Raw genomic sequence first — 26,628 nt, 5'->3', positions numbered from 1 at the left:
TATTCTATGCGATTTTTTTAAATTATTACCGTCACACATGTAGCTTTTAAAATAAATCTTCTACAAGACACAGAGATGTAGCTCCATTTCAGCGTGAGCTCTAATGTTTCTCTGTGTGACTGTGTCTGACTTCCTCTAATAAAATCCTCCTGTTCACTGAGAGCTGCAGGCATAGATGTATATCTATCTACTGATTCATATCTATGCACACTAGTCTGGTCCAATGCAGTCTTGATGATGACGTTTCATGAGTACATGAAAACCAAGTACAGACAGTTACATACTGAGAAACGGCAACAGTCTTCTTACCGCAAAGGTACAAAGCTGCTCCTCTTCTCCTCCAGCATCAGGAAACGTCTTCAAAGCCTCTTCAAATCCAAAATACAAACAGAAGATCAAACTAACGTCATTGGTGCATTCAGGTGCAGTCGGACAACGAAGTTGCGTTCAGACGGGTAGGAAATCTGAATATCAGTAATGTAAATTTTCAACGAAAATTTTGGGGGGCACACGGGGTGGCCAATCCGATCACGGGAGGACCACTGCCCCCCCGTGCCCCCATGGAAGATCTGCCACTGCCAGGGCAGCTACACAGGCTTTCAACACAGGTGGTTACTCAGAGACAGCCAGCCTGACAGCTGCGCAATGACTGGAGAGCGTGTAGGACAGAAAATGCGGACTCGTGGCATGGCTCAGTGGGTAGAGTGGCCGTCTTGTAACTGGAAGGGTGCTGGTTTGATCCTCGGCCCGTCAAGCTCATGTCGACGTGTCCCTGAGCAAGACACTGAACCCCTAATTGCTCCTGGTGGGTCATGGTTAGCGCCTTGCATGGCAGCTTCCGCCGTGTGTGTGTGTGTGTGTGTGTGTAAGTGTGTGTGTGTGTAAAGTGCTTTGGATAAAAGCACTGTATAAATACAACCATTTACATTGAATTTTTTTTTATGGCAAATTTTGAACACATTAAGTTTTTAACTGGTTTTTAGAATATTGATGATGAGCTAAATTCAGGCATAAAAAATTCACATACATAATTTTGATGCAAAAAAATTCAAAGGAAGAAATTCAGCAGCTTTTCAAATTTAGAATCTGATGAGTGTGATTTGCTTCCATAGATTTGCTTCCATAATTCAGATCAACAAAAATCCAGGCAAAAACAGCCGCTATTAAGTTCTTTTCATTTTCTTTATTTTATTAAAAATTGCAAAAAAAATATTGATCAATTATCTGAACATTATTAGCGAAACGCTTTTAATATGCATATGTACAAATAGGGCGTAAGAGGGATAAAATCATAAATACTCTTTCAACAAAACTGACAAATGCCTGCAATGTTAGAAGTAACCACTATTAGAAAACAAAGAGTGAAGAGAGGAACTGCTTTCGTTTGTGGAAATGCAAACTTTTGACCTCTCGTCACTCTAGGCAAAGCTATACCGAGCTCACTTCTCACCCAAGTCCTTGTTCCATGTTGTTGATTTGCCTTTCACATCCACTTTTTGGTTGCACTTAAGAGTCGCATCAACAGCAATATGAGCACCATAGTCTCTGAGGGGAACTTAAACAATGTCCCTACTATCAAATCTCTCCTATTAGGAAGATCAAAATGCACCGATTCTAAGAAAGTATATCCTCTTTACAGAGAATTGTATTAAAGCACCATATTATTACGGTTTTGAAGTATGTTAAGCCAGAAGAGGAAGTGCTAGGCATGCTTTAAATCTACATTTTCTCTGCAAGCACCATATCCCAGTAAGGTAGCCTTATGTTTGTCATGATTTTGGTACCGCCTCCTTTAAGAGCTTTATGAATGATAATAAATCACTTACTAATGCTTTATTGATGAAGCAACTTTTGAGCTACCAAGTCTTGAAAAATCTCTTTGGTTCCTTCATTAATTTACTTTTTTTTACAAGCATGTAGTTACAAATTTAATTTATCAAATCTTTACTCCAACATGGAGAACTTGTTAATGAATGCATTTTAGTTCAGATGTTGAGCAGTTAAAGGAGAAAAAAAGACATCCATAATGATATTTCACTACTTGGCATCTCAAATGCTCATGAATTTTGTAACTAAAGTTTAAAGCATTGGCAAATTATTCGCTAACATTAATAAAACCAAAGTTACAACTTTTAAACCCTGTATAAATGGTGACTTAATGGTACCATTAATTAAAAAGATCCAAACTATACTGTTCTCTTTATGGCACCACAGTATCAGTGAGATATGTCACTCTGTATGCAAATCTTTTACCATTAGCACCATCTGAGTATTTGGGGCAGAATATTCTCTAAAATTTGTTTTGTCCAAACCCACAATCTTCACCTAAATCCAAAGCCCTCCCTCTTCAAATAAGTGGCACTGCAGCCAATCCAGCACCGCCATCTGGGCAACAGAGTGAGCAAATTTACAATCAGTGTTCTGTTTAGACGGCCCAGGATGAAGATCTCCCACACCTCCCCTCCACACGTCCGTCCTCAGTTTCTGGGCTGGGAGTTGAACTCCTGGCAAATGTTGTGGATGATCTTGGGCACAAATTTGTAGAGGTTGTCGAACTCGTCCACGAAGAAGGAGTGCTCTTTGTCGGGGTCTGTGGCGATGTACTCCAGCTCATCCTGGGCGGCCCAGGCGATGCCGATGGAGTAGGCGATCACACCTGGATGTGGAGAAGGAACAGCAGATTAAACAACAACATAACTCACATGTGTTTGTCACATCAAACACACACTGGCTTGACACCTCACTGTGGACTGACACACAACAAAGGAAACAACTTTGTCTTTCATCAGGGTCCAGCCTTTTAAGAGGGAAGGAGTTACGCAGAAGTTTCTAGATTATTATCTCGCACTTTTTACTTTTATTTGCTGATATTTGAAAATGTTTTGTAGATGCATGAACAAAATCAACACTTGACTTGATATAATCTGTCAACAATCTTCCTTTTTGACAGATTCTGCTTCAGATGACCTCTCACCTTGGCGATGGACAGCCAGTGCAGGCGCCCTGACGTCGTCATAAGATCGTCCGTCTGTGATGACAATCATTATCTTGCGTTTGTTGGGTTTGGATTTGCTGAACAGCTGCTCTGCTGCGTAGGTGATGGCAGCACCGGTGCTGGTCCCTCCGCTCCAGTAGTTGATACGTTTGATGGCGTTCAACAGCTCGCCCTTGTTGTTGTACTGGCCGAAGGCAAACTCCAGCCTCTGCTCGTAGGTGTACTGCACAGCTCCGACCCGTGTGTCCGTGTCAGAGATCTCAAACTCCCGTGTGACGTTGGCCACAAACTGCAGCACAGTGCGGAAGTTGCCGGTTCCCACGCTGCTGGAGCCATCGATGACGAAGGCGATGTCGTTGGCGTTGAGGCACGTTTTGCTGCACACCAGACGGTCCGTGTCACAAACTCGCTTCACAAGCGGCTGCACGGCCTTCCTCAGGGCAAACCAGCTGTTCACAGGGAGGGAGTAGAAGCCATTTGTCCGACACACAGCCTGTGGGATGACATGACACACTGTGTTTCAAACTGTATTCATATCTGTCAGTAAGCACTTGTGACACCTCTGAAAATACTCCACCTTATCAACAAAGTTGACCTCCACTAGGTTTTGTTTCTCATTGTCATCAGGGCCCTCAATGGTGACAAAGAAGATGTTGATGCCAGACTCCCGAGCGAGTCGAGACGCCTCTTCCACTTTGTCTGTGGGCCAGCCGTCCACCAGCACCACAGCCACGTTGGGAGCTCCTCCTCGGTTTCCATTGGCATCACTAAAGTACTGCTTGTTGATGTAGGAGAGAGCTTTTCCTGTCAGGACACCAGGGGGCAACAGGGAGACAGTGAAATGACGCTACATCCACTTTGTATACAAGTTTATGGGTGAAATGCGGGCAGGCATTTGGGAAGAAAGACAAGTTGAGGGAGAAAAACAATATGTTATTCATAAAGTACATACTTAAACTATGAATGAAAATAAAAATTAACTGTAGAATACAAAATGAAACAAATAGACTCTTGAAATATACTGTTAAAGTGCTCATATGTACATTCTGTGGACAGATATTTTCTTGGTCTTTCCCCACCAGTATGTATAGAAATACATATAAAAACCTCATGTATACCATATCAAACTCAGCCATAGTCTGTGTATTTTGTACCCAAAAACACACGTCTCTGAATAAAGTGTATTGCTTTAACTGTTTGTCGTCGCAAAAATAGAGATATCCTATCATTTAGTCAGTAACAGTCTAGATAGTGGTTTTAACAATGGCGGGAAAGGCTCTGTAGGAGACTATACAACGTTTTACAACCACTCACACTCTTATATGATTAGAGAGCTCTTCTGGGCAAACACAAACAGCACTATTTGCATCAGCAGGCAAAATTTAGCAAGTCATAAAGAGACATGTGGCAGTGGATGCACACTGACGCACCAACCAAAGCAGAAAAACAGCACTTGCTTTCTGAAAGCTGACCCCCATGAGCTGGTAAAACCAAATGCTTTTGGGTCAGAGCAGAAGAAAAACATGGCTTACAGGAGCAGGACTGTAATTTAGCTAACAGTGTCTCGCAGCAAATTTAGATTTAATTCTATCCTTGCATGTGAAAATGTGCCTGGGCAGTAAACCATGCGATAATTGCCACCCTTTCACTTTCACACTTGTGTTTGTAGGCAATCACTGTAGCTGGCAGCTAACAGAGGGTCACTCACCCACATTGGAGAGACCTCCTTTCTGCATGATCTTATCTACGGCAGATTTCAGCTCTCTGGAGTTGGAGTAAGACTTCAGACTGATCTCAGTCACAGGGTCATCTCTTTGGATAAAACAGGAAGAAATGACATTAAGTTTCTCATTATAAACGGATACATAATGACACAACAAGAGCGGGGACAATACCCATATTGGATGATGCCCATCATGGGTCCAGCCACTCCCACGTTGATGGTCTGAGCCACCTCAGCCAGGAAATCCTTCTGGATCTTAAAACGCCGCTTCCCAATGCTCCAGCTCCCATCCATCAAGAAGGCCAGATCCACTTTACAATCTGCACAAACAGAACACAAGGTTACATCAGATTAGATTCATGTGCAAGGAGTTAAAGCTACAGCAAGGTAGCAAAAATATATGTGAACAAATGCAACTGAACCCATAAACCCTGGGCTTTAAAAAAATTCCACCCAAATTTACTCAGTGAGAGCTTTATATTTGCAAGGTTGAACTGAATAACCTCGAGCTCTTTGGATGAAAGACATGTTGGATAGTTTTGACATGCAATAAGTTTCTTTGACCAGCTGGAGTGAGATTTAACCCTCGTGTCGTCCTGTGGGTCAAAATTGGCCGCTTTAAAGTTTGAAAATGTGGAAAAAATATATATATTTTCACAGTGAAACTTCTGATGTCCACATTTTCAACATTTCTGGGAAAACTTTGAACATTTTTTTGCTGGACAAAAAGAAATATTAAAAATGTTTATTAAGAACATTCACCAAAAAAAACCAAACAAAATCCAGCGAATTTTGTAGGATTTTGGTTGATTTTTTTGGTGAATGTTCTTAAAGAAAATATTGGAAGTTTTACTGATATATATGTAATCATTTTCAATATTTTGGGGATTTTTTTGGAAGATTTTTACTCATTTTTTGAAAATATTTACAAGAATTTCCTTGCCACATTCGGGGGATTTCTGTAGAAATAAAACTTTTAAGGGAAACTTTTAAGGAATTATTGGAATTTTCTTCCTAAAGATTTTGCAAATTTTCAGAAATTTCTGGAATTTTTTTGCTGAATTTTGGGATTTTTTCAAAGAAGGAAACCATTTTTTTGGCGCCTGTAAATGAGGACAACAGGAGAGTTGAAAAGATCTCATGAAAACTGTCATTTTTTAAAACTTATATCTAATACAAATTCTAAAATACAATGTGAAATGCAGCACTTTAACAAAAAGTCAGTCATTTGAAAACAAATTTCTTCGCAACATGTTATCAGGAATCCATTCAACCCATGGGAGTCTTAAAGAGTAGATATCTACATGTATGTTTTGGTGAGAAAAAATTAATATAGGCATGTTCATGCTTGCTAATAGGAATAATTGTATTTTGTACCCTTAATGCTCACGAAAAACCTTAAATGAAAGACTATGAAATTAATATGCTTCAGTTCTGTGCTGTAAATTGTACAGATTTTGGTTTTTAACAAGCGTTAAGAGTTACATACTTGGGTCTCCCTGTGACACAGGCTCAGGTACTCTGGGTACAGGGTCTTGTTCTCTCATGCTGAAGCCTGAAAACCAAGAAACACAAGAGTTTAAAGCAAAATTCTGCTAAAATCTACTCTTTGCTGGATTTTTGTGTCCTTTATATAATCTGACTTACATATGTATTCCTAAATTTACAGATTACTCACTCCCATCTTATTTAGTTATGCACCATTTACGTCATGGGGGAAAAAAATCGCCTAATCACCATCTGAGGCAAGGAACTTACGCTTTGTCATGAAAATATTTTCTACTCTTTAACTACAAACCAAAAGCAAATGACGTCTTTTGCAGGATTAACCTTGAAGTTTGCCTGGCAAAATCTGTGGCTGTGCACTTTCTAGAGTTCCCACCCTTTCGTTGGCATTTGTTGTGGCAAACAATATACCAAACAGGAACTGATTTTATCCGCTGGCAACCATGCCATTTGACTTTGCCTCCAAATCCCTTCAATTATAGGCTGAGCTGAAACCCAGATGCTTTTCCTAGGGGCGCCTCGGTTTGGTTTGTACTTACAGTCAGAACTGAGGATTTACTGGCAAAGTGACTGTTTAGGGGGCAGAAAGCAGGAGCAGGGCAAGCCGTCTTACCTGATTCATAAAGGTTTGCCTCTGGCTTCCAGGCATCCACTGGCTCCACTGCATAGATGATATCATACAAGCTCAGCGTTAGTACATTTCTGCCGCACTACTTCACACACTCACCAAGGTTAATCTCTCATAAACACAAAACATTGCATCTTTTTGTCGGCTTAAGGCTTATGCAGCAGCAGCAGCTAGGAACATCTCACAACCTGACAACTAGCAGAGCAAGTAATAGAAAAATGCTTAGCAGATGCTGCGTGATAAGTCCAAGCTGATACCTTCCTGGATACAAACAGGTGTCTGCAGCCATGGTAACCACTGCTCACCTTTAGTGTGGGTTGTATCCAGTGGTACTTTATGGCTGCCATCTGAGTCAGTGGATCGGGGTACTAAAAGCAAAGGCAATATTAGCGCTGACACATGAAATATAAGCACACTATGGTATTACAGCTCGCTCCCTCTGGCTCCATGTTTCATTCGGTTGGATGTCTGGTGGTACTTTTGTGGTGCTGGCTCCAAATGGCTCATCCACTCGCTTTTCCAAACCATGTTCCTTAGATTTGGCGGCTCGGCTGTGTCTTTAAACAGATGGAACCACGGCCTGTAATCAAAAAGTGTGGGCTTCTTCTGTGCTGTTTTGTCTCTTGTCAGTGGGCCACATCGACAAATAGACTTATTTGCTTTCTCGCGCTGAGCTAAATCGGCAGATTGATGCCACTCTCATGTCTACGCGTTATGTAGGAAACTGGGGATATAAGCAAACCTGGCTTTGTCTAAACGGTGACATATTAATTACAAGAAATAATGTAACAGTATTGGAGCATAGCAATGTGGACATGTGTGGGAACCTGTGTGCCACAAAGAGAAAACCAACATCTACAGCATTCCAGCCCATACATTTGACTACATAAAACCTGAAGGCCTGTTAGTTGCCCGTAAAAAGAAATAGAAAAACACTTACGGTATGGTCCAAAGTTATAAAACCAGCGCTCAAACTCTGAGATATCAGGCCTGTGATCCCGAGCTAGAGGAGGATGTTTTGAAACCCGTTAGTATGGATAGAACTTCAGAGGGAAAAGCACACATTTTCATGGTTGTGATTGGTCACATATCCTTCCCAACCAATCCCACACCAGTGAAAACAATGGCTCTGTGCAGAATTATCACCTCAAAGTATCTCGCTCTCACATGCACAATAAACCTGCCCTATGCTCTTCTGCTCCACACTTCAAAGAATCTCTCATATGGCAGGCAGATGGCATGTAAACACTGTGTCCTGAGAGACACATTGCATGTACTTACACGTGGAGTCAATTCAACACATACATGGTCAGCAGATACCAAACTGTACCAGTCACATGAACATGCTGTTTTTGCACATGCAACTAAAATAGATACAGAGTGCAGTGAGCCGCCACAGTAAAGGGGGCATCACACATGGAATCGTCATGTTGAGGGCTAACTTACCGGTAGTCTCAGGTGTGTCCGTCTCACTCCATGTGTATCCTGAGTCTGGAACTGCATAACTAACATCTGAGTGTACAGCAGAGAAGGTGGAGGCATCAGCAACTACACAGGTTACATTAGGGTTATTAAAGAGCCCATCCGAAGAGCTTCAGTAGAAGGTTAGTTCGGCTGTCACTAAAGAGGCTTCCTCAGTTCTAAATGAGCGATGGGGAGTCTAATGTATTTATTCTTCCCCGTAGAATCCCATATGGCCCCAGGATGATCCAAGAATTGCACGTCTTGAAATGTCAGTGGTTGTGAAACTGCCTGGTGAGGGATGACTTCCTCACCGCCTCCTTAATGGTGGTGGAACTGTGTAGGAAGGCAGCTCAGGACTGCATTATAAGTACCTGGTTAATGGTGTCATAGACCACTTTAACATAGATGGCATCCATCACTCCTCTTTTAAACCACATTTCTTCTCTGTCCAGTGTTGACAGTGTGAACATTGTTGTCCTCAGACGGTCACTTAGATGCAGGTGGACTGCTGAGTCTTGTTCTGAGTTTTGCCATATGCTTCTGGGCACTCTGTTCACTTCTATATATAGGTCTGTGCACCCCTCATTGTATTGGACTGAACATAGAGAATTGCTCACCTTGTGTTTGGGTGTTTTCCCCTCCAGGCAGTTTCACAACCATTCACACCTTGAGGCTATAAGTCTTGGGTTGTTGATGGTCTATGAGTCATGTCATTTGGGGCTGAAAATAAATACCTGAGACTCCCCATCAGTCAGTTAGAATGAAAAAGCCTCTTGAATGAGACATGAAACATCTGCAAGAACCATAAAGTTTGTGCAGTTTCCTTCCTGCTGAAGTATTTAAGATAGCCATGAGCTGGCTGACTGAGAATCTACTCAGACTTAAAGGACCCATATTATGCACATTTTCAAGTTTCTAATTTAATTTTAGAGGTCTACGAAAATGTTTTAAATGCAATAATGTGCAAAAAAACCAAAGTATTTACCCCAGAGTGTATAGATATAGCTCTAGCAGGAGGAAATAATGGTGGACTTTGTTAAAGAGTATGCCAGACTAATGCCAATATGTGACATAGTGACATAAATACATGAGGGAAAACAAGCCTGGATATTAGATAAAGCATTTCAGGTAGTTACAGTGCAGCGTTTTGTAGCATGGATTTTGGACTTTGTAAATTTGCAAACAATTTAAAGACGCTATTTAACAGACTAAAGGAAAAAGCACAATATGGGCTCTTTAAATTAGTGACATTCCCATCAGCCTTGGCTGTGCTTTATATTTATCGTTACTCAGAAAACTAAGGTGGTGAACACAGTAAACATTATATCTACGTGTTAGCCTTGTCTTTGTGAACCATGGATATATTGCAGAAAGAAGTTTTTTTTTAAATACATCCATGCTTTAATCATGTTGGTATGGTAGCATTTATCTCAAAGTACAAGTATATCTATGCTGTGAAACTGCAGCATGGATAATGACATTTACTAATCTGACAACCATCAAAGTAGAGGTAAAGTTAACATAATCAGTGATCCAGTTCACATTCATGAATGCATTCAAAACTGTTTCTGAAAAAAAGAAACAATAATAATAAAAAAGATATTTAAAAATTACCACAGCTGTCAATGAATGTATAAATCCAAAACTTCATTACACATATCACAGCCAAATTAGTCTTACCTGAGCTCATTTGAATTGTATTAAAAAAATAGCAACATTTAAATGTGAACATGTTTATGATTTGCTAATCTGTTCTGTGTTCGGTACCTGCTGGTCGTCGAGCTCCAGGGAACCAATCAGGACGAGGAAAAGCGGGGGGTGGCCAATCCCTTCTGGGAAAAGCTGTGCAGGGGAAGATTAGAAAGCTACGTTCAGGACACGCATCAAGGAGGAGCATGCTTGTGACCTCTGCTAAACCGACCACGTTATTAGTGGAGTATGCACAAGATGTTCAGCCTTGAGCCAGACACTAAACATACAGTAGTCCCAGAGACAGAGACGGAGTGACTACAGGTTGTTTAATGAAGCTGCTTTCTACCTGCAGTGTGGAGACAGACAGAGGAAGGCCAACACCCTGACAAAATGTGGTTCTCATTTTTCTGGTTTGCTATCTGTTGCTTCTGGCATCGAAATATGTTCACATTGTCAACTTGAAAGACGGCAAAAACATTGTGTGGTTTAATCAGCCTGACTCCTGCATGGCTCGAGGTTAATTGAAATGTCATTGAACACTAGAAGCCCAAACAGCTGAGCAAAATCATAACAATGCATCCCATCTGTCTAAACTGACTGAGCCATGACAACACACTTCAGTTAACCCCTCTCTGTGGTGGATGGGTAGCTTACACAAACACACAGCCAGGGCTTTGAGGTTCCCATCCAGTGGCAGCTAGTGAGCAGGGCCTTTGTTGACTAGGACGGGCTGGGAGAGCCCAGCCAGCCGCCCACTGAAGCGTGGGAGTATTATTCTAAAGTTGGTGTCAAACCAGGGACAGTGTGGATAGTAGTACGCGGAGATTAGCCTAATCTGCTGCTGGTAAAAGGCCCAGCGCTATACCGCAGACAGTAGTGTTATTTTTTCTAATGAAACAGGTGCTTTAAAAGGATTGAGTTTAACTCTCTCGATCATAGCCACTTCGATGATCACTGCGGCCAGAAGGTCAAAGCAGGATCAGGGACACTGATCCTGGCCTTGGGTTGGAGCTCACTCTGCAATATGTCTGCAGCGTTACTAACATGTCTGCAAAAGCGTTATTAAAATGCAATTTGGTTGAAGGACATGACTGATTACCACCCACACACAGACCCAGTGGAGAGGATCTTTAATCTTTGTGGCTTACTCATTACAAGTGCCAGGCTAAGCTCAGTTACTGCATTTACAGTAATCTGAGCGATAAATTCAAACATCTGTTCGGGGCAACCAGGTGGCGAAGTGACTGCAGAGAAAATGCTACTGGTCATAAATCAGAGTTCAAAACATCTGCAAGCGTCCCACCTGCAAGAGTGTCTTTAAGAAAGAAAATGAATCCCTGTGGGCTCCGGTATCCTGATCCTTACCTCTGACCTCTGACTTCCAGCTGAAAGAATTTCCCCAAGGCGATCAATAAATTAAAAAATCACATTTTTTTCTATGAGCCACCTGTTTTCTGGACTGATCACCATCTCAAAAGGTTAGACAAATAGGTCTGAAACAGCTCTCACTGCACTTTAGAAATCAAATCATACAATCAGCCATCATTTAAACAGATATAGGCCTGTCTAATTTTAGGACTCCATGGTTTTGCATATTCCACAGAAGTCAAAACCGAAGCACATTCCTTGCTGAGCCAAACCTCGGCTGGTTTGAATGCCGAGAGCTTTCTATTCTTGACAAGCCAGAGAGTGGACCCAGATCCTGCAGAGCTGTGGACTGGGTCACACGTCTCTCTGGGAGCAGCACCGGGCGACTTGGTGCTGCTGCTTTCATCTCTGTCTCCTTCTCTACAAGCATTTACAAGGGAGGGGAAGAGGCCAGACCAGATGGGATCTGTCATAAGATGTTATTACAGTACTGACAGAGCACATTTCTCATCGTGGTCTTATCTAAAAGAGAAAGTGGTCTCAGACATAGTGGAAACATGGCACAAGATGAATTCAGGACAATGATATCACATCGTCTCTCTGCTTTGACCCCTATCCTACGTACTCGCTATACAAGATTTTGAGATTGAAAGGACAAATGTAATACAATTCTTAGGTGTTATGATTGATGAACATTTAACATGGAAAGCCCATATAGAACTGGTTAAAACAAAGGTTTCACAAACCATAGCAGTGTTACATAAGGTCAAAGAATCACTAAATAGTTGTGCTTTGTTTCTGTTATTTAATTCACTTATTGTTCCATATTTGACATATTGTATTGAAGTGTGGGGAAATGCCTGTAAGACTTATATTGAACCGCTCTTCCTTTTACAGAAACGTGCCATTCGAGTCGTTAACGGAAGCGGATACAGAGACCACACAAATCCAATATTTGTAAAATTTAAATCTTTAAAATGTAATGAATTGGTTGAATTTAATCTTTTCAAAACAATGTATAAAGCTCACAAAAAAAACATTGCCAGAGAATTTGCAAAACAGATTTAAAAAGAGAGAAAGTCGGTACAAACTAAGAGGAACCGAAGTCTTTTTGAGACCTGAAACAGGCACAAAAACAAAAGAAAAATGCATCTCAATCCAAGGCGTCAATCTGTGGAACAATCTGAATTCTGAAATTAAAATGTCTCAGTCGATTTGTATTTTTAAGAAAAGTGTGAAAGAGTTGCTATTGAAGAGATATGATACTTGTGAATAACCGGAAATTGTTTTTCTTTTTTCTTTAGATCATGTTAAATGTTGGTTAAAAGGGCTGTGTGTGACAGCCAAACAGTACTGAAATGTGTTAAAATTATTATTGATAAGGGGCAGAAATTATAAGCTATAGCTTCTCTCTGCTCCTTTTCATTCATTTAACATATGCTGTGTTGTACTGTTTTTAATGAATGAAATAAATAAATAAAGACTACGGGTACGGGTCCGTATCTCTAGCAACAACCAATAAATAAAATAAAAATAAAAAATAAATAAAATAAATACTCGCTGCTCAGTGAAAGCCGAGTACCTGCTTGTATTTCCGCAACTCGTTCATGAGGACTGCCCATGCATTGAACCATAGAGTCCCACAGAGGGTAAACATTAGTGCTGCTTTATAAAACATTTCAACCGGGGTTTTATTGCCCTTGTTATTCCCCCTGTTTGATCGGAGCTCTCTACGCGCTACGTCTGTGAGTGTGTCTGCTAACGTAGTCTGAGGACTCCCGCTAAGGGTCTGGAGATACTTACCCGGGTTGGACTGGCTCATGGTTGGAGTCCGCTCGGGTTGTGCAGGCTGAACCCTGTTAAAAACTGTTTGTAGCAATGAGAAACAGACAGATAGTATAAGAGGGGAAAAGAAGGGAGAAAGGGGGAGGCAAAGGAGAGCTTCAGTTTTGGGACTCCATCCACAAATGCAGGCCAGCTGCTTTGCTTTGAGTGAAGTTGAAGGCATTTTCTGCTCAGCATGATATCAAAAACAAAAGGATATATGCTGGGCGTGTTTACAGGCCTTAACTCGGCGTCATTTGCCTCTTTTCATCTTGAAAAACGAAAATATGAATAAGATGATGTGCTCGATGACAGAAAACAGCAGTTATCGTGGAAGGAATGTTAGCTGAGATGCTTGATGGAGGGGATTAGAGGTGACCCTGGGGTGAAGATCACAGGGGCTTATGGGTGTGAACACCAGGGTCAGACTTACAGCGGTCTACGTCTCCTGGATTCTTGTTCCAACAAAACCATCTGTCCCTCCTGCTGCCCTTGACCAACACTCCCTATCAACCCCCGCCATGCCTGTTTGTAGCTATGTGTGTGTGTGTGTGTGTGTGTGTGTGTGTGTGTGTGTGTGCTGGTGATGAGGCTGACCTGGGCCCACTGGAGAGGATGGTTGTCTCCTGATAGCCGACCCCGCCTCTGGTCTGCGGAGACCTGGGACCAAGATTAGGGGAAAAAAACAAGATCGCATGAAATATAATTGATCTCAGCAGATTCCAGTCAGTGTTTTTCTAATGGAGAAAAGAAAATAAGGATCTTAGATTGTCATGGCAGACAGCCAAGACAATTCACTTCAGCACTAATGAGCTATAAAACGGTCATTAGGTAAAACTAACAAGCTGGAGTTTTTCCTTTTAGATATATCGTAGATAGATTTGTTGACTCTTCCAACCCAGCAGTGGCAGTCAATGAGGGTAAAAATGCAATAAAGCCAGAGACTTACTGCCATTGCTGTTTTTAAACTTTTATTTATCCAGACCTTCTGCTGAGAGAAATGTTTTCTTTTCCAAGAATGCTCTGTAATTATAGAAGCATCAACAGTTCGGAAGTAGAAACTGTATGTATTGAAAAATGCCTTGGCTTCTCAGATTCCTGACTTTATTGACCATGCTGGCAGTGTGGCTCTAATGATGCCAGGGCTCTGCTTTGGTCCAAGCTGGATCCCAACAGTTACACCCTGTGACAGATGGATTCTAATGACGTTAATGATCCTTTGACTTCATCTCTAGCACCACTCTCAGACCGACATTAATGAGTGAAATGTCGCCACAAAGTTTGAATCTATGGTCATTAAATTTACTTTAGAAATGTATGGTGTCCTGTGGATGTATTCAAATTATAACAATCTGGTGAGCCCTGATTTTTCATACATCACCTGATCTTCATCATTTAGTACTAATACGTTGGCTACTACAAAACTAATGACATTCCCATTGGCCTCAGGTGGAATTTATGTTTCCTGTTGGTTAAGAAAATTTAAAGTACCTCTTTTTTTGATCATCCAACCCCTAAAAACCCAGACCAAAATTGCATATTTAGATTTTTTTTCTGTGAAAACAACCTCTTCCTACCCTAAAATGGCTTTGATGTAACACTACACCATTGGTAATAGTTATGCAGTTACTGATATTTTCTACCCATTGTTGCAGGATAAAGTAACACTTAACTGCATCTTTGCCATAGTGAGGAACCATTACTTGTAAAAAAAAATAAAAAATCTGCATATTTGAATAATCATTATGATCATGTTAGCATGCTGATAGCGTTGTTTTTTTTGTGTTTTTTTTAGCTTAGACTACTGCACCTGAACACAACTTAACAGATCCACTATTGTAGCATGGCTACAGTTAAAGATTTATTCTCCCTGAAACACTGAATTATGTTTAAGAACAAAAAAGTAGTAAATGCTTCCTAACACAATATAGTATGAATATGGTTGAATTCTTTGTCCGGTGCTGTTTTTACTTGAAGAAAAAAAAGAACAACATGTGGTCTGGCTCTGTGTTAGAAGACCAGTTAAATTCATATAAAGCAGCTGTGCACGTACAGAACAGAGATGCCATGCAGCTTTTATGGATATATCAGGAAAAAAGGAACAGAAGAAAAGCAATGGAAAATAGAGGGAAATGTGGAGACAATTTCAGACAATCCGAAGTTAGAATGAAAAAAAAGACACATGGAGATTAAAGCTGGGTTTACCTGCACTGGCACGTTGTGGGAATCTACTCGGATAGGAACTTCCTCTGAATACTTTGAAGAAATGCCATGATTTAGTTCAACTTCAGTGAAGTATAAAGGACTTTCCAAGAGCTGCAGAATCAGTGAGAGCTTTGACATACCTTGACTGGGACTCTTTCCATGACCACTCTGTGACTGTCCTATACCAATAACACAATGTGGGCAAATTTAGACAAAAAAAGTCATTTATTTATTATCTACCAAAGTTGGCAGCTTCTGGTTAATTTTGATGTCAGCAAAAAACTAAAAGCCCCACTAGTGGCTGGACTGTTTTAAGTTTTTAGCTTAAAACGAGTAAACTGAAGTGATTTTCACTGACTAAATCACAAGTTGTGCCACTGATCGTGACAAACTTGATACCTTTGATACTGAACACATGATGAATCCACAGCATTCTCAGAGGACTGATGTGAAGCCAATACCACATGCTTGATGTAAACACATATTGCCGCACACCCTAGCATTAAGCAACACCACTGCAGCCGCTCATACCACCAATATATAAACATAAAAAACAGGTAAACCCTCATTGCTTTCTTTCACTTACTTGAGGCTGCCACATGGGCAAGGTACGGGTGACTGCTGCCTGGATAGAAGAAAGAAAAATGGGGTGCCAACATGGAGAGAGGAGAGATAATGTTACAGAAAATGAAGGGGAGAGAAATGGTTGGGAGGCTTTCTGGCACTCAGCCCATCTCATTTGCACACATACCTTAAGATACTGTAGCATTGTCTGCTCACTGTAGCTGCATTTCTATCCAAAACGGAGCAGATGACTCACAGTGATTACCGTCTGATAATGTTTTCATTTACTGCGAGCGATGACAGGTCTGCTGATCATATATACTGGTAAGTCGGTCAAGCAGGTGAACAGCGCTGTATTAACTCCACGAGACCCGCTGTAATTTGTCATAATTGCAGTTGTGACTTGTAATTACCAGCTGCAATCATTCGTCTTCATTGCTCAGCTTCATACAAATGAAAGCTTGATCTGGAAAACAGTATTTCCACTTACAATCTGCTAAAGTTGTTAGATGTCTACGAGGCGGCACGTTGGCTGCACGTTTTGCACGTGTATGAATGTAAAAAATGATGTATGAAATATATAAATGTGCATTTGTTTCTTTCACCTGCATCCCTAACTTTATGGGCGGCTGCTCGGGCTTTGGTGGTGGAAGGTGGCGGTGGAGGTGTGGTGGTGGTGGTGGGAGCTGCTGTAGTGGTGGTGGTGGTGGGTTCAGGAGTGGTGGTGGTGGGTTCAGGTGCTGCTGTTGCAGGCAGCGCTGTGGTGACCGACTTGTCCTCCTTTTGACCTGAAAGGAGACGACAGATGAAGGCAGTCGTGTACAAGACGGATGGATGGGGAGGAAGAGCGTCCACAGTAACCGCTGTGTTGTAATGCATTCTTGACATTCTTCATCAGACTGCAGCTCTCAGACTCCTCATTCAACCTGAGTGAGGTTCAACATGCCGGAGTCAAGTGCAGGTTATCAGGTAGGCTGTAGGCTAAAACGTGTCTTTATGGCTTGGTTAACAACAATAATTGATTGGTCTGAACTAGATTGTATGCTAAAATATAGAAAACTACAAGCCTTTTTTAACATATAGTCTACATTTTTAAGAAACTGTCACTTTTCAATAAGCTATTGCTAAGCTTGGCCCTGGATGTTTAGACATCTTTTAAATTCTAAACCACTGGGTCCTAATCACTGTCCTGTGGAAGTGAAACCTTTAACTGAATCTAAAGCATCAAAATTCATATATGCACGGAAGAGATGCATGACATTAGTAAAAAGAATAACTTTCCTCTTACTTGTTTTCACGTAGGTTGGTCTTGAAGGGACGTAGTCCAGAGTCGATGGGTAGTTGACTCCTTTCCTGGGCTTCCCCACTGAAAAACAACAGGGCCAGCTTTTGGTTCAAGCACTACTTCTACAGAACCATGTTTACCATTACTGACTTCATCATTAATACCTGAGACAGTGAATGACTCCCTCCACTTAGGCAGAGACAGAGAGCGAACCCCGTTAGAATTGCTGCCTTTGTAGATATTCTGCCCCGCCATCTTCCTCACTATCACCTTTCCTCCTGAGTTTGTGATGACACCACTGCAGACACAAAAGCTTCATCAGATTTAACTGTTTAAGTACAACTTCGACCGCAATGAAGATACCCCACATGAGCTTTATGCTATCATCATCCCTCCACTGTTAACCTGTGGATGGCTGCGTTGCAGATGCTGGAGATGGAGGCGAACACGCCCGTTCCGTAGACCTGCTGCTTGGTTTCCTTGCAGTGTGCAGGACATTTGACCATGAACTCCGACACATTGATCTTCCCTGCTCTGACATCACACTCTATAGCTGGAACAACTGTGGAAGGAAGATGGAGACAGCATTACAGAGAAGTCAAGATTACTTTTTGAAATGTCCAATTTACACAAAGCCACTGACTATGCAGTAGTTCCAGCTGAAACAGTTAAATAATGCAATGACAAATAAAAAACAACAAGACTGATGGGTGACAAATTAAAGGAAAACCCAACAAAAAGTGTCCTAGTAAATTATTGGACCACTATGTGCTTCCAGAACAGCCTTAGTTTACCTTAGCATTGTTTCTTCAAATATTTGGAGGTCTATTGGAGGCACTTGAAACTATTATTTCAAAAGATATTCCTACATTTAGTGTTTTGATGAAGATACTGGACAGTTTTGTTCAACATGTCAGTTCAAAACCTTCCATAGCTGTTCAACTGGGTTGAGATCTGACCATGATATATGAAACCGCCTGCCCTTTGGACAGGGGCATCCTGGAAGAGAGCATTCTATCAGGACAGAAATGTTTCATCGTATGACAAAGGTATTCTCTCAGAACTTAGAACACAGAACAACACACACTAAGAGGACAAGTGGACTCAAATCATCTCAGTTAAATGCAGCAAAAAAAATGTTTCCTATAATTTGTCACCCATCTGAATGTAAATGATCAAGTGAATGAAATCAATGAAACAATATTGTTTTCAATCATAAATGATAATCATTCTGTAAATTCAGTCTCTCACACGTGGTCTCCAAATGTTTTCCTCATGTGACGACAAGCAATAAAAAATCAGATTATGTAGAGCTTTGGGAATCTGATTTGGGAATTGAAAAGCACTGTATTGATTATTCTAAAACATAAATGTCACTTTTAATCATTATTATATTTCAAATTGCAGTTGTGATTTGCTCTCATGTTAAAACATAACCAGTGATCTGTTGAAACAACATGTCTTGTGTAAAAACTTTCACTTTTCAATCAACTTCAGCCAAGTTTTACCTGAACTACTGCACGGCACACATTTGGCCTGCAAATCAATTCTAACTGGGTCTAATTCACAAAGTGGCTTTTTCCAACACTCATACAACATAATTTTATGCCACGAGATTATTTTTGCCTCTTGGCAACTGCAGTGGCGAGGGCCAACGTAGACAATAACACCAGGAACGATGGAGATTACAGGCTTGCTATCTGATGATGTCTACCTTGCTTTGGTTTCTTGTTCTTTGATCCGTTAGGCTTGGCCCAGCATGCGCAGGACAGGAGGAGCGCTGTGGGTGAGGCAGAGGGAGTTTCACATAATAGCAGACAAAGTCACATAATCATCAGTGTGTTTACTGTACACACAAGAACTCTACGACAGGGCATGCTGCTGTTTGATGGTGTCAATAATAAAAAGGAAACCGGTTGCAGTGGAACATAGCAGTCAGAGATGATGCGTTTACAGGCGGCGTGCTCCTGCAGAGACACACCCAGGTCGCTCACCAAGGCAGACGGCAGTGAGTGATGCTCTGATCATGGTGGTTCAGCAGGTCAGCCTGATGTCCTTGTATAACCTCACAACCTTACGGAGACAGAAGAAGCAGCAGATTTTCACTGTTATCCTCAGAAACTCATTTCCTGCTTCCTGCTCGCTCACTGAAAGCAACTCTGGAGACTTCAGTGAGCATTTATGAGAATGGAAAGTGTTGTTATGACTGAGTATACCGCTGCTACTGAGACACACTCTAAGGATTTTTATATTTTTTTGATGAACAGCAGGAAAATTGTGAACTGAAATGACACAAAGACTTGACTAACCCAGTGTTCGTAAAGCCAATGTAGGGAGTTAAACATTTTAAAAACATGTATTGTAAACTGTGTTGTTGCACTTCAAAGATTTAGATCACATAAGGACTGAATTTTTAAAAGTCAGTGTTTCTTGTTTGCAACAGGTTTAAAGTATTTTTTGGGAGCTCCACAGCTAACATCTGGACTCCGGGAGAAAACCATATGAAAACGTCCTCCCACTAATATTTATGGAGTCGGAGTGTATTAGAGAGCACACACAGACGTAATTTAATGTATAAGGAATGGGGAGCTGTGTTCAGTCAGATGGCTTGTTTGTTTGACAGCAACGACCACATCAAGCTGCATCCTGGTTTGAAATAAAGTCTGTTTACAGTGAGCAGAAAATGCCTTTCAGTGTCTGTCATTCAGATTCCGAAGTTATACCCACGTAAAGACATAAGTCAAAGCCTGTGTTAACAAGATCAAGATTAGAAGCGGATCACTAAGGCGTCATTCCAGATATTGAGGGTTTGTAATGTATGTAATGACAGCGCTGGTGATACCTGCGATAGTCTGAACTAAGACAGGCGGCCGGAGAGAGAGTTATTACGCAGGCTGGAGGATGGACTCCACATGAGAAGCACAGTAGCTCCTGCAGTGTGCCAGAGCTGCTGACTGTGGAGGTGATGACTGAGGCCTCCCTGTTAACAGAGGAATGCTGTACCTCCCACAAGGGCAGCATCATGTCTGTCACTGCCCGCCACACACCAGCAGGTTCAATCTGATCAAGTGGGAACATGTGATCATAAAGCGACCTCTGAAGCAGGGTCAGATGTGCAGCAATTCAGCCTGACATGTACTTACATCAGCAATGCTGGACAAGTACTATCACTTAAAAACCCTATGTAAAAATACGTAAAAATCTGGTTGTGATAGTTCCTCTGTCAAAACAACTCCTGAGGTGCCCTTGAGCAAAGGCCTTAACCTGTATCTGCTCCAGCTGGCAACATGTCAGACTGGTTGTATTAAGCAGCTGCCAGGTTTAAAGGGAATACCTGAATAAGAGGAGACTTTTTGGCTCTATTAAATGTTTTTCTCGAATGATTGCGATACTGAGGTGGACACTGTAAAACATAATAAAGGAACTTAGTCAAATGAGCTACTCCTTTTTGTTTACTTAGTGTAAATATATGAGTTTTCCTAATTTCTAGTTGTTTTGACATCTTAAAATGTTATTTTGTTTAGTTTCAGAAAATTTTAGAACTTTAGTTTACACTGTTCATAGTCTGTTCTGTTGATACAGTTTATAGTAGACATGCTATTTATACTCTATTTACTTCTGCTCATTGATTTAGATTATCGATTTTATATTGCATCCACATTTAAATATTCATGTATTTGTCTGTTCACAGTGCCTTGTCCATACTGTTTGTTGTGTTTATATGGTAGCATACACGATGTACCATACTGTAAGTAACGCACTTCACTGCAGCTTTTGCACTTCTGGTTAGATGCTAAACTGCATGTTCTTGCTGTGTAATGACAATGAAATTAAATCTAATCCAAATACACAAGTTCTTATAAGTTGAGACACCTTGACTTCAACTAATGAGTTGAAGGAATGAACAGCTAAAAGTTCACCTAACTCATTAAATTAAGTTTAAAGCAAAACTAGCACATAAGAAAACTGAACAAGATGCATTGTTAAAGAGTTAAAACTCCACAGAGATGAATGTTTTTTGTGAAGTGAGAAAGCCTGCAGTTATATTTGGATATTTTCATCATAACTAAAACAGTTCCAGCTATGACAAAGATTAGTATAGACTTGTAATTTGTTGCAAATTCATAGATTGTCTTTGTACTGGCTCTGGTAAAAATGGCTTCAACAGCTGAGAGTGTAGGTTCTCAAAGGTCAATGAAGAAGAAACTCTTCAAACTTAGAATTTGTAAAAAGAATGTAAATCTATCGAAACTAGTTAATCAACTCAAGGACTGTAAACTCACATGTTTAAAGCATTTAAATCTATCTATCTACAGTTGTGCTCATAAGTTTACATACCCTGGCAGAATTTGTAAAATGTGCTCCATTTTTTTAATGAAAACGTGAATGATCAGAGCAAATACAATTGCATGACAATAAATACCTTTGTCTGAACACCAACCCTAAATGAAAGAAAAATGTTTCCATTAACAAACATATTTGCTGAAAAATAAAGGACAATATTTCACAAATTTGGCCAGGGTATGTAAACTTATGCGCACAACTCTATCTATCTATCTATCTATCTATCTATCTATCTATGGAGAAATCTATATAAAGTCAAGTAAAAATGTTTTCCCAGAATGCAGCATCCTGTGTTGTCAAATTGGCTTAAAAAACCTCAGTCCTGCCAGGGTGGTAAACAGAAGTGTGCTGTGTAATTATCCTTTACAGGATAGCTGCATTTCAAAATTTCATCCATGAGCCATTTTCATACACATTTCTCTCTCACAACTTCTACAAAAAGTTTACATAACGGGCTTGTTGCGTGTAAAGTGTGCGATTTCTCTTGTAATGATTTGAAGTGAACACATGCTGCAAACATTTCGTATCATGTTAAACGGAACAGAGCTGCAGTTGGCAGGACTTTCCCCAAACGCAGCATTCGTGAGCACTGACAATGTTTTTCCACCAAGCTCTGCTTTGACAGGCAGGTAGATGACTGCTGCACCGTCAGGACTACAATTTATCCTTCACCAAAGAAAGCTGAGGCTGAGAACAAGCTGAGACAGATATGCACAACTTACAGTACAGGAGTCAGACCTGCAGCAGAGGAGAGGTGAGTCAGCGTGCCTCACTGGATAAAGCAAACTACAGATCAGACAGATCAGGTGTATGACAGGAAGCTGTGAACTCCATGTGTCCCAAGTGCAGAGCGACTTTCAGCATGCAAGTATTTCTAAAGAGGCAATGGTGGAAGAAGCCTTCAGATTCTTTTCTTAGATGAAAATATCACTACAGCAATACAGACAGACTCCATCACAAGTATAGGTCCTGCATTATAGTTCCTACTTAAGTAAAAGTACAATAGTACAACAAAATGTGGTTAAAATTATGCAGTAAAAGTCTTGATTTGATCCCTCTGGCTGATAAACTGCTATTTTGTGACATGATTAGATTATTAGTAATAAAGCATCAGTGTGTCAGCAGCATGTTACTGTTGCAGCTGCTACAGGAGGAGCTGGTTTAAACTACTTCATGTAGTTTATACATAAACAGAGACAGAAGATAAATCTCAGATGTCATGAGATGATTAATGAAAGACAAAAGTAAAAGAAAATGCTCTTAAACACAAATCTGTTTTCAGGTTTGCACTTTTTTTCTAATCTCAGATGTTTGCAGAAATATTGGATGATCTGAACACTTACTGAAATTAAACAATGTGAGAAGTTTAGAGCGAAAAAACACTATTTGGCGGAGCAGCAACTAATAGACATCTGAAATGCTGTTTGGAAGCAGCCACAAAACTTATAAACCACTGGTTTATCAGCTTTAAAAGCTGAAAACTGTCTAAAGCTGTCAAATAAATGTGGTAGAGTAGAAAGCTCAATGTTTTGGAAGTACAAAGTGGCATAAAATGGAAATACTCAAGTATTGTGAGGTATATTACTTGACTAAACGTACTTTTCACCACTGCAAAGAATCCTTTATTTAGTGACTCTGTTCCTGTGACATCTTACAGTAGCTGGAAAAAATGAAATGGACAAAAAATGGCAATAATTTGAGACTTCTTAACTTGTGTTCTGAGTGTGAGCATCTAAATGCCTCTTTTCCAGGGCAATGAAATGCAGGGCAAATGATATCCTTTGACAAACACTGTGGGGAGTTTCCTGTACAGTAGATAATAGATCCTGAAGGGACTTGCAGAGACACAATCTCTCTCACACACACACACAAACAGACACACACATTTAACTAAAGGATCAAAAATAAACAGAGATCTGGGATAACACTGCATGCTCAGATTGCTTTGAAGAATGCCACAGTATTTGAGGGCTTTCAGGTTCACCATTTACCACCAAAGCAAATCGCAAACACATTGGGTTCTATAGAGTATAAGTTTCATATATTTGGCATAAATCTACATGGGCTGTCAGTGGTACAGCTTCAAGCATCTCTGAGGTAGTATCAGTTATATTCTGAAGCATACTGAGCATCTCCAGCATCTCCAGCTTCTAATTTCAGTTGGGTGGGGACACAAATGAAACAAACCATCAAGACGCTAACATTTATGTGAAAACTTACAAAAAAATACAACACGATTTTCACAGCCACTACAAAGAATGAAAGGTTTAGTGTATGGGCCTTGGCAAAGCAGCTCAGACAGGCCACATAGTTGGTGGAATTAAAGCCCAATGCAGCTGGAGAAAACATTGACACCACTATGTGGATTACATGCAGAAAAAAACAAGTTTAACTACCAAACCTGCTGACCTGATGTTGCTAAGGAAATTCTTTTTTTTTTTTTTTTTTTTTTTTTGCTTGTGCTAGCAAATTTCAGGTGGTATTTGATGAAATCTGATAACACAAGACAAACACCACACCTGGCAGGTATACAGTGGCTGTAATGTAAACAGGATGTGTGTCAAAGACCAGCACACGATGGGTTGTCAAAGCATTGGCAGACCACACACCTGTGACTGGCACACCACAGCTTTAGAAGTGTTCTGAAAAAGTTGCTCATAAGCACTAAAAATACAAAAAAAAATAAATAAATTTTCATGCTTAAAATTGTGTGTCCATAAGCTAGCTCTGAACTCTCGTGCCATGCAGCAGGACTGTGTTTCTGGCTTTCTCCATTTCAGCAGCAGTCACATTCCTGCTCTGGGGTGACCGGTGTAAATGCAACAAGGGGTAAGCACTAAAGGGGATTGAGGCTTATTTGAGTATCATGAGCAGCTGAGAACTCGGTTTCACCGTGTTCCTGAGTGATGGCATGCCTGAAGTGAGAGAGTGTTTAAACACAGCCATTGCCAGGGAGTGTTCAATCCTACCATTCACAGGTGTCAGAACTGTACTGTAAGCATGTATGTGCCAAGTGTTGTAGCAACAAGCCAAATGAGGAGCCAGAGGAGAGCGATCAGACTCAAAGAAAAGCCAACATGTCTCTACAAAGTCATTTCTGTAGATTTTTTGGTCTGTCGCTGCTCCTGAGACACTTATTTGTTTATCAAGGAGAGCACAGGCTGAATTACTTTAATTCTTGGCACTGGCTTCGGTACAAGCCAGAGCCTGCAGCCTGCTGCTGGACATATTGTATGGAGACCACCTGTGCTTAATCAGTCTCCTAAACAACCAGAGTTGTAAGAAAGAATACACAAGGAACTGTCAAACATAATGTACAAGACATGTGAAACAAAATCTAGAGAGAAAAAAATCACCTCGAAGGAATGACGCATTTCAACATAAAGGCTTTGTGATGTGATAGAAAAAATCTGGATCAGTTTCCAGAGATCTTTTTTTAAATCTGCCATGAGTGTTCGTTTTCAGCATGAGTGATTATGACTGAAGAACGTTCTGAAATAAACCTCACTTTAGGGGAGAGGAGGGGATACTTATCTAAAACAGGGAAAGCAAACAAAAAGTTGAACACTGACTTTAAGCAGCAGTGGACTTGTTCGAGCAAACTGTCACATCCCCAAGCTTAGGTGAACTAAACCAGAGTCATGCAGAGCAAAATAAAGAGTAAATAGAAATAACCTCCCCCAAAAAATCCAATGCAGTGTTGATTAAAATCCCCAACTAAACTATTTATTACAACTAAAACGCACTGGACATCAATTAATTACGCGCAATTACGCATCATTCGAAAAGTGGATGATTCATTGACGCCGCGCTAAAAGCAAACAAAATACCCCAAATTCATAAGTGGAACTGCTTGTCTGTTCAAAATCCTCATCCCCATAGAGCAATGAAGGTGAACTTACCTGAAGTTGGTAAAATAATCCTACAGGCGTTTGAAAACACACAGTAATTCCCTGCGGAGCCTTTTCCCCGAGTCCTTATTCTCTCATTGAAAAACACTTTGGAGCAGCGGGCGTGTGTGCAAAGCACTGTTCCACCTGGAGTTTTACTCCTGCATGATCGCAGCGCTCATTAAAAGTGCAGAACGGGACGGGGCCAGTTTCTCTGATTTGCCCGTCCCACTTCAGGCTACCAGCTCTTCACCCAGGCAGAAGGAGATCAGTAACCCGGGGCCATGAGGAGAAGAGATGCAGGGAGCTGGCAGCACAGCGGAAGCATCTTTTTTGCATGTTTGACAGTTTCTTTATTGGGACAGACGCAACTAACATGTTTTTAGCACATCAAGGATATGTGCACCACATAGGCAGTTTAAGCTGTTATGTAAGGAAGGAAAACCAGAGCTTTGTTTCAAATTATCTGTCCTGCAACTCACTATTTGACTGAAATACAAAAGATAGGAGGAGTGAGTCATCTCTCACCACAGTAATCTCTCCTCCTTCACCAAATAAACCAATCAGCACCTGTTTGGGGAGCAGATCAAGCCACATCCATTTTCACTTTAGGTTTTGTCATGGTGTTATGATGTACAGTAACCCCTCACCCTCTTCTGACACCCACTCAGTCCTATATTTCAGCCTCTAGATACGGTTTTTGCAGACTGGCACACAAGCTGTTGCTATAAGCACTATATGGATGGTTATGCTGAAGCTGCCTGCCATTTTGATTTAAAGGTCTTAAAGGCTGCTGTAAAAGAGCTCATTGTGCGTGCGATTATGGTTTTTGCAGAAACCACCTCAGGAACTTTTTAAGATTAAACCTTCATGGCTGAAGTAGATAATTGCCCATTGATGTCGCTAGGAAAAAAAGAGAGATCAGGTGCTACTCCAGGGTTACTCATTTCTCTTTCAACAGTAAGAAAGTTGTCTCAATTGACTGCACCCGTACACGGCGTGGTTTTCTGTAAAAATAGAGCCACTCTGCTTCCTTTAACAAAAACCTCTGCTTCAATCTGCTTTTAGTTCACCGACACGATGATGCTTAACTGAATAGAAATGTAGAACGGCCCATTTGTATAGAAAGACACTGGCTCT

General features: G+C 40.8%; 1 protein-coding gene across 4 annotated transcripts; it reads right to left on the bottom strand.

The window, feature by feature from the left end:
- Nucleotides 1–1,163: 1,163 nt before the first annotated feature.
- On the bottom strand, nucleotides 1,164–26,053 carry vit (vitrin). Of its 4 annotated transcripts, XM_051960216.1 has the most exons (23): nucleotides 25,501–26,049; nucleotides 19,249–19,327; nucleotides 18,969–19,034; nucleotides 17,660–17,816; nucleotides 17,419–17,552; nucleotides 17,258–17,335; nucleotides 16,575–16,757; nucleotides 15,992–16,030; nucleotides 15,546–15,584; nucleotides 15,406–15,456; nucleotides 13,798–13,860; nucleotides 13,180–13,242; nucleotides 10,084–10,158; nucleotides 8,299–8,364; nucleotides 7,793–7,855; nucleotides 7,158–7,220; nucleotides 6,838–6,885; nucleotides 6,208–6,273; nucleotides 4,891–5,038; nucleotides 4,704–4,807; nucleotides 3,573–3,799; nucleotides 2,975–3,488; nucleotides 1,164–2,656 (listed from the first exon to the last, which is right to left on the bottom strand). In XM_051960216.1, exons 2-23 carry the CDS (start codon nucleotides 19,280–19,282, stop codon nucleotides 2,478–2,480), a joined length of 2,460 nt encoding a protein of 819 aa, XP_051816176.1. In that variant the 5' UTR covers nucleotides 19,283–19,327; nucleotides 25,501–26,049; the 3' UTR covers nucleotides 1,164–2,477. The 4 variants fall into 4 exon arrangements, with proteins under 4 accessions (XP_051816176.1, XP_051816177.1, XP_051816178.1 ...); XM_051960217.1 differs by lacking the exon at nucleotides 6,838–6,885 and having other exon boundaries at nucleotides 25,501–26,053; XM_051960218.1 differs by lacking the exons at nucleotides 15,406–15,456; nucleotides 15,546–15,584 and having other exon boundaries at nucleotides 25,501–26,045.
- Between the last annotated feature and the right edge of the window lie 575 nt (nucleotides 26,054–26,628).

The sequence above is a fragment of the Acanthochromis polyacanthus genome, chromosome 15 (assembly GCF_021347895.1).
Source record: "Acanthochromis polyacanthus isolate Apoly-LR-REF ecotype Palm Island chromosome 15, KAUST_Apoly_ChrSc, whole genome shotgun sequence".
Lineage (NCBI taxonomy): Eukaryota > Metazoa > Chordata > Actinopteri > Pomacentridae > Acanthochromis > Acanthochromis polyacanthus.
This window is presented reverse-complemented; position numbering and strand designations above follow the sequence as displayed.

Excerpts from the sequence above, each read along its gene's own strand:
- vit (XM_051960216.1), bottom strand. The coding sequence starts at position 19,282 with ATGATCAGAGCATCACTCACTGCCGTCTGCCTTG. Across the intron at positions 8,365-10,083 it reads TGGAGCTCGACGACCAGCAG|ATGTTAGTTATGCAGTTCCA; the intron begins GTACCGAACACA and ends CTGTACACTCAG. Across the intron at positions 7,221-7,792 it reads TTATAACTTTGGACCATACC|TACCCCGATCCACTGACTCA; the intron begins GTAAGTGTTTTT and ends CTTTGCTTTTAG.